An 8,462-nucleotide genomic window follows, 5' to 3' on the forward strand; every position below is an offset into this window, starting at 1 on the left:
GTTATACACAGGCACCACCCTAGGCTCTGGGACCCCAAGGAAATAGCCCCTCTTCCCACCTCCCACATCCGGAATATAAACAAGCAATGATGACAAATGATGCTGCAAGCTCTGAGCAGGAGGACCAAATGTAGTTGAGAATGTCAAGAAAGACTTCAGAGAGAGAGGAACCAACAAAGTCAGACCTGAAGAATGAATGAGAGTTGGTCAGGAAAAGCAGGAGAGAGGTTTGTGAGCAGGTGAAGAGCCTACTCCCCTGAAGCCCAAGACTGCAGGTGAAGAGGGGGCAAAAGAAAGTCAGAAAGATGCTCAGCGTGTGAGACAATTGTTACAAGGGAAGAATATTGTGAGCTGAGGCTGCGGTGGGGGGTTGCAAAGTATGATCCCTTTTTTAAGTGTTGTTGAAGTAATTTAATGAAGTTGATTTACAAGGTTGTGATTATTTCTGCTGTACAACAAAGTGATTCAGTTATACATGTATACACGTCAATTCTCTTTCAGATTCTCTTTCCACATAGATGATCACAGAATATTGGGTAGAGTTCTCTGTGCTATACAGTAGGTCCCCGTTGGCCAATTATTTCCTATACCTCAGTGTGCATATGCCAACTCCAAAGCATGATCCATTTAGGCAGAGATAAAAGAAGAGCTGTCCAGCCTAAATAGCCAATAATATTTCTTAAGGTCTTACTATGTATCAGATTCTCTACGGAGCATGATTTCTGCACAAATAATCTCATTTATGTCTCATATCAATCCTAGGAGATAGGGGTCATTTTTATTCCTAGTTAATATAAATTGTTCAAGATCACACAGCTAAGTCATGACAGAGCTAGATTCAAATTCAGATCTTTGGGGTTCAAAGCCTGTATTTTTAAGCACAACACAGGACGGATCAAAAAGGGTGACCAGCATTACATCTCAATCAAAACTATATACCACTAATGTGGGGACCTAGTTCAATATCCACCAGAAGAGACCAAAAATTTCTCTGGTTTTATTTACCTCGCAGATTCTCACTGTGGTATTGGCAACTGGAAAACATGGAGTTTTCAGAGCTTATAACCAGACAGTTCATTGAGGCAAAGTCTTATTTGTTTGTCTTTGGGGAGCCTGGAGACCTAGTGCATAGAACACAGTAGTTGCTTAATAAAAGTCAGTCCTGCATTACTACAGAGAATGTTGTGTCTATTTTGACATCAGTTTGGTGAAATCCTTTAAAAAGTAACAGCAGGATGTGTCTACAGAGAGAAAACAAACATGTAAATAAATCCACCTAGACGAAAACAAACCAAGTTGGAGAAACAAACCAATAGACCTTTCTTTATCTCTCTCACTTCTTTTTTTTTTTTTTCCACAAAGAGAGAATTCAGCCAAGTTGGGATTTAGGTTCTGATCTTTAGGACTGAAGCATAATAGAGTTGATTCAGTCACATAAATTTTTTTCTATCAGTGGTAATTTATCGAAAACTTGAAAAGAAAAAAAAATCAATACTTTTACTAAGAAAGAGTGGCTCTGAATGGCATAATGCAATTGAAACTTCCAAAGTATTATCAATTTTATCAATTTTCCTAGAAAAAATCAAGAATGACATAACTCCTAGCTCATTTTACTGACTCCATACTATGGTACTTCATTTCTTCTCAAAGGTATTTTGAGATGCATGTAGTCAAGTTTTACTGCTATTAATCAACTATTTTAAACCACAATTAATTACACTTATACTTTGTGATTTTAATGAAGTTCAGTTGGTTCCACTTTTCCTCACTTCTGTGACTTTATCATTATTCTTATAAAATGTATTAAATTTAGCAGTTAATTATCATTTTCTTACAAATGGTGACTATATAAAAATGCATTATATGAAAAAAAAAGGAGTTCCCATTGTGGTGAATCAGAAATGAATCTGCCTAGGAACCATGAGGTGGGTTAAGGATCTGGCATTGCCGTGAGCTGTGGTGTAGGTTGCAGACGTGGCTTGGATCCTGTGTTGCTATGGCTGTGGTGTAGGCCGGCAGCTGTAGCTCTGATTCCACCCCCAGCCTGGGAACCTCCATATGCCACCAGTGCAGGCCTAAAAAGTGAATAAATAAATAAATAAATGTAATCACTTAATCATATAACATTGCATCTGAGATGTAATTTTTTTATAAATTATTTTAGCTACATATTTGTCATATTATTTTATATCAAAGGATAAAGAAAAAATTATATGTCATAATTCTATAAGTAATGCAGTCATTTAATCATAGAATATTCTAACTAATCTCATGGCATATAAATGCGCTTCTGTTGATTTATATTATTTGTCTTAAAATTCTTATCTTGGGTTTATCCAAACAATTTAATTTGATATGCAGTGATATGTATTCTTATAATGCACTTAGTTATATACATAAATGCCTTTTTTACTTAGTTTTTAAAACTGTGAATCTAAGTACACCTTGTCTTAAAGGGGAGAAATTGGAAATGAATTATTTTCAATTTATACGTATATGTATTTAGTCTTCCCTGAAAACAAAGGAAAAGAAATAAATGATCTAGATTAAGAATATTTATGGCATGGAGTTCCCTGGTGGCCTAGCTGTTATGACTCAGCACTTTTCACTGCTACAGCCCAGGTTCAATCCCTGGTCTGGGAACTGACATCCCAAATTAAGCTACTGCATGCTGCAGGCCAAAAAACAAAGAAAACAAAACAAAAAAAAAACTTATGGGACAGCTTACCCGTAGGTGATTTTCTAGTGATTTAAACTATTCAAAGCAGATATGTGAGACTGGGCTGTGAATATTCTGATGCTTTTTTCTTTATTTATTAATAGTAATTTTAACCACGTGGTTCCATTATCTTTACCTGACTTGAGATTCAAAAGCTGGCTTCATATCCCAGCACAGAAAGAAATGTACTCACATCTACATTGAAAATAACTAGGAACACTGTGTGTAAATTATATTGGATAATTATTAAAGTCACCAGTATTCAGATCACCGAATAGTAAAGCTGCAGTTCTATTTTTAGATGGTAGTGTAAGGGAATTCTCTTTCTGAGTATATATCACTTTATTTCTCCATGCTACATTCTTCAAACCAGACAATGACCTTAAATTAGATAAAATCTTGATAGAATAGTAGACTTACACATTAAAGAGAAGCATAATTAGGAAAATACTCCTAAACAAATAGAAACTCCATTATCTCTAAATTTTATAAAATTCTTTTATGCCATAAGCATAAACTACTGATAAAATTACAAGCTACAAATATTTATTCATGGGCTCTTTTTCAGCACAGCACATAAAATGGTGAATACGGGAGTAGGAAAATCTTTCCACAAAGTACTTCTGAGCCTACTCCAATTTAGCATAAAAGCCATGGAACCACCTAAAGCACACTTAAACAATTAGACAAACAACTTTTATCTTTTTTTTTTTTTAAAAAAGGGCGTCACCCAGGGTATATGGAAGTACCCAGGCTAGGGGTCAAATCAGAGCTCTAGCTGCCACCCTACGTCACATCCATGGCAAAGCCGGATCCAAACTGTGTCTGCAACCTGCACCAGAGCTCACGGAAATGCTGGATCCTTAACACACTGATCAAGGCCAGAGATCGAACCTAAGTCCTCATGGATACTAGTCAGGTTCATTACCACTAAACCACAACAGGAACTCCCAGGCAAATAACTTTTAAACTCTTTGTTGATGAGAGATGCATTGTGTAAATTATACAACTGATGATCATTCTGCTTTTCATCAATGTATTGCATTACCTGAATTTTTTCATAATAAATGCAATGGAATTTAAAGTTCCAGTGACTCCAAGATTCATATGTAATTTCCATACCATTATTTTCTGGGTCAACTTTATATCTCTAAAAACACTGTGAATTAAAAAAAATGTACAGAGGCTTCTGAATAATCAGACCCTAAGAGTAAGGTTTTTGAGGATTTCTATGTTGAAGATATAGAAGAAAAACATCTCTATGAAAAGATCGAGGAATTCAAATAAGATAACATAAAATAATGATTTTTCCTAGAGGCAAATAATTAAGAATCAGTTTATTACATCACCCATTGCAAAATATTCAGAAAAGGTAAAGCATGTCTAAGTAGATTTAATAATCAACTATAAAATTGGTTTATCTTTTAATAACCATTAGTCTTTTTTAACATCTTTACCTCCTAGTATTAAAAAGGAGAAACAAAATACTGAAACTGATTTTCCCTGTCACCAAAAACTCCAAAAGTATTTTCACTGTCTTCTTATTAACGCAAGTAAACACTAAAAACACGAAAAGATGAATACTAAAATGCAATCCACTAAACTAGGCAAATAATAAATTAGATAACTCAACTTTGGTTTCCCATTGCCTCTCATCTCACACATGTGAATATCAACAATAATCTTTACTTAATACTATATACCAGCTCATTGTAAAATAAACATTAACTTTTATAGTTTTGAAAAGGAAAAAAAATGAATTTTAAGTTTGAAAACACATTAGAAAGATATTGAAAGAAGTTTTTTTGCATAGGTATTAAGGCACTGTGTGGGCCACTTGGACACCTTCACTCAGGAGACTGTTAACATCGCTTCTACTTAATATGGGGTGAAATTCTAGTCACCTGCACCAACCATTTAGTGGCAAGAACACTCATTAGCAACCTAGGTTCACAGGTGAAGGCCACGGTGCTCAGTTAAAAAGAAACAAGAACCTCATGCTAACCAGGGGGAGTAGCAGCACCTGAGCATCAAGTTTATAGCCCAGTGGATGCGAAGATCCCAAGAAAAGCCCACTACAGCCATATAGGATGGTGGTGCCACATGGGAACACTGCTGAAACCAATTCCAAGAGGAAAGGTCAGGAGTTAAATACAGAAAGGAAAAGAGTATTCTTGGCTCCAGACAGCCCCTGAGAATTAAAAAATAGCCACAATATCTAGTTGCCTTGTGCTGGTTAGGAAAAAAAGAATCTAAATAAGTTAAGTACACTGTGCTGGATGCTGTTACCCAAAACATTACCCCTTTCGAATTGCTTGCTTTGTTTCAATTCACCTGCTTTCTTCAGCATTTGCTGTTCTGTCAAGTATGAATATAGCTGAAAAAACACATTTGCAACATAGGAGGTCATGTAGCCAGATAATCAAAGCATCCAGGGGTCTAGAAAACCCCAGAGACCAGGACTGCAGCAATTAAATCAATTGGATATATTTCAAACTAGTAGACTGATTTGAAGGTACTAGTATTAATAGTATTTATGTAATAGTTTACATGTGTAATACTGAACATAGAACACAAATAACACCATGCCTTACATGGCAATCATGTAGTAGAGAAAATCATATCATAAAATGCACATAACTAAGTGAATAAATATAGACATTTCCTATAGATTATCATAAAAACAAATGTTCATACAGGTGATTTTTCTCATTTGAGAACTGATCAATTCCAGCTGTCAAAAGTCTTTTTTTTTTTTTTAGGGCTGCACCTGAGGCATACGGAGGTACCCATGCTAGGGGTCAAATTGGAGCTGCAGCTGTCGGCCTATGCCACAGCCACAGCAACATGGGATCTGAGCCTAGTCTGCAACCTACACCACAGCTCACAGCAACGACAGATCCTTAACCGACTGAGCGAGGCCAGGGATCAAACCCGCATCCTCATCAATGCTAGTCAGGTTTGTTAACCACTGAACCATGACAGGAACTCCAAAAGTCTATATTTCAATTCATTTCTATCTAGATAAAATAGGATGCTTCTTAATATTTACAGGCACTTGGTGCTGGAAAGAATTTCCAAAGTCCCCCAAGTTGTATTTGAATTTAAGTTTGGAAAGCGGCAACAATGCACCACGGCTCTTCCCATCATTTAATTTCCTGGGTCAGTAAAGGATGCTACAGCTCACATCAAAAGAAGAAACACATTAGAAAAATGAGTGAATCCCCAGAGGTTCCTGGACTAAGGATCCAATCTATAAAATAAAATGAGTCCTGGGTTTCACTGGAGCCAGGCAAGAACAAGGTTAGAGCAAGTAACAGTCTGAGCTTGCTTCTCAATCTGTCAGACCTCAAGCAGCCACGGTCAAGACTTGACTTTATTTTATATTCAACCACCACTAGCATAACCTTGCCCTTCCCCGCTCACCATTCCACCATAACACCAGACACTTGCATGGATGGACAGCTGGATAGATAAATGCATAAGTACATAAAATTTTCTTCCTTGGTTCTACTACAATTCACAAGATTTATTCAAATATAAGGGTAAAGTCTTTATCTCCTCCTCTGGGGAAATAATACCATTATTTTTCTTGTTAAAACCTCCTAAATACCTGTAGCCAGCCAGTTTCTAATCATAGCAAAAACAAAAAGATATCATAATTTGGGTAGCATAACTCCATGTCTAGGACTCAAAGAAAAATATCTCGCCATGATGTCACTGGGAACATGTAGCATCTTCTAAATGTGTGTGCCTATCAGGACAGGAGTTGATGCTTCAAAGTTTAAATTGAAAAAAGAGAGAGCTGGACTTTAGATTTGAAAGTGTGGTTTCAGGAAGATCTAAGCTACACCTGCAAATGAAACACAGTTTTGTGTTGAAGCAAGGCATGACTTATTTTACAGTTAAAGAAAAGATAGAATATTAAATGCACCACTTGTTTCTGTTGATGGAAAGGTACCCAGGACCTGCGGGTATACAAACTGTAATAGAAATCATCTCAACAACAATTACCTTCCAGTTTCACTCTCACCTATCAGGGGAGGTATGTTTCAATTAGAAGGTCCTTGCCGGGACTTCCTCATACTTTCTAGGCAGCTCTTTGAAAATTAGTGTTTTGCAGATACGTGAGAAGGAAAATTCATGACCCGCCCTGGGAGAGTTGAGAAATAAAATGTGTACTACTCACGGCTCTGCCTGGAGGCTCCTGTCCTCGGCCACATAGTTAGAAGGGATATAGCCCTGCAGCAGCTGGCCAGAGCCGTCTGCCCTTTTCTCCAAGTGCCTTGCCAACCACCAGCCCTCGTGGGAAGTATCCAGGACCTGGAGCTTGTCGCCTGCTCGGAAGCTAAGGTCCTCAGCGGTCCGAGCCTGGTAATCAAACAGAGCCACAAAGTAGTGGCCCTGGCTTGTCACAGGCTTTGGAGCTGGAGGGGGAGGGTCAGGGGGGCAAACAGCCCCTGGATTTCTAATCCCCAAAGGCTTGTCTGCTCCCTCCCGGGACAAGCAGGGCAGATAGGGCTCCAGGTATGCCCGGAGCCTCAGGCAAAAGTTACCCATGGCGGCCCAGTGGAGAGTCGGGGAGAGGGGCTCCTCCCTCTCCCCTTGCTCTTTGCAGATCCACTTTCTCTTCCTCCACTGAGAAAGTTTGCAATCAGCACCAATCCACCAGGCTCTGGAGAGGGTGCCAAGCCCTGTTTCACAACAGCAGACCTGCTCTGAGGTCACCAGCTGGATTTCTGTGGTCGTAGCTGCTGCCCCAGAGTGAAACGTGTGAGAACCAGGCAGCCACTCGGTGGGTGGGAAAGGTGCCTTTTTCCTCTCGTCCACAACAAAAGTAAAATGCAGAGGGCTTGATTTAGACCAAAGTCTGAGAAGAGAAAAGAGTCATCTGGTCTCTTGTCCCAAGAAAAAGTTATTCAGACAAAGAGATGGACTCCAGGTAGGATCCCCAGGGATTCTTGCCTCTAGCCAGCAGCTGTCTTCCAGCTTCAAGTCCGTGTCTGCGGTTTGGCCAGTCCAGACCCGCAGTGCTCTTTCTCTTTTGCTAATGAGTAACCAAGCTGCCCAGGCTATTGCCTTTAACATCCTGAGCAATGAACAGACTGTAATAATTTCTTCTTACTTCCTGGTTTCTTTGTGAGCTAAATGGGATTCCCCGCCGGCCAGCAGTCCTCTCTACCTCTCCCTTTTCCCACACCAAGAGACCAGCGCCCTCACCAGGGAGCCAAACTCTTAAAGCAGCTGCCAAAATCCATGCTCCTGGACTGTACCGCTAGCCCCGGGGAGCATTTTATCCTGCTGTGCTACCAGCAGAGAAACTAAAGGCAGAAATGTTTTTCTTCCATAAAGATGAGTTGGATCATTTTGCCACCACAAAGAGGAATAAGAAGGAAAATTAAAGTGGCTGGGTATTTGTTACTGGACAAAGGGCAATTGGGAAAGAACCATTGAGTCCCGACCTTTTTTCATCACCATGAATAGATGTTAAAAGCCTCAAAGTACATTTACAGTCTGGAAAAATACAAGAGCAGCTGACTAAAATGCTGGGAACCTGAAACGATGCATTTTCCCACAGAGATATTCAATTTTCTATCCATCGTGTACTGTTTCTAAAACACACACACACACACACACACACATATACTAGGTGACAAGCAGAGAGTGGAAGGGCTATGTGTGAGCTGCTGTGAAGGCTCTCTCTGTTCAACTTTGACCTCCAGATCTACACTAATTCTTACTA

General features: G+C 39.1%; 1 protein-coding gene across 1 annotated transcript in view; it reads right to left on the minus strand.

Annotated features, from left to right (window-relative positions):
- The window catches only part of FRK (fyn related Src family tyrosine kinase), a 107,945-nt gene extending 99,926 nt beyond the window's left edge, over window positions 1–8,019 (minus strand). The window contains exon 1 of the mRNA XM_001925792.5: window positions 6,909–8,019. Coding sequence (XP_001925827.2) covers window positions 6,909–7,279 — 371 coding nt within the window. The 5' untranslated portion in view covers window positions 7,280–8,019. The remainder of the gene's footprint in view (window positions 1–6,908) is intronic.

This window comes from Sus scrofa, chromosome 1 (genome assembly GCF_000003025.6).
Source record: "Sus scrofa isolate TJ Tabasco breed Duroc chromosome 1, Sscrofa11.1, whole genome shotgun sequence".
In the NCBI taxonomy this organism is placed as follows: Eukaryota; Metazoa; Chordata; class Mammalia; order Artiodactyla; family Suidae; genus Sus; species Sus scrofa.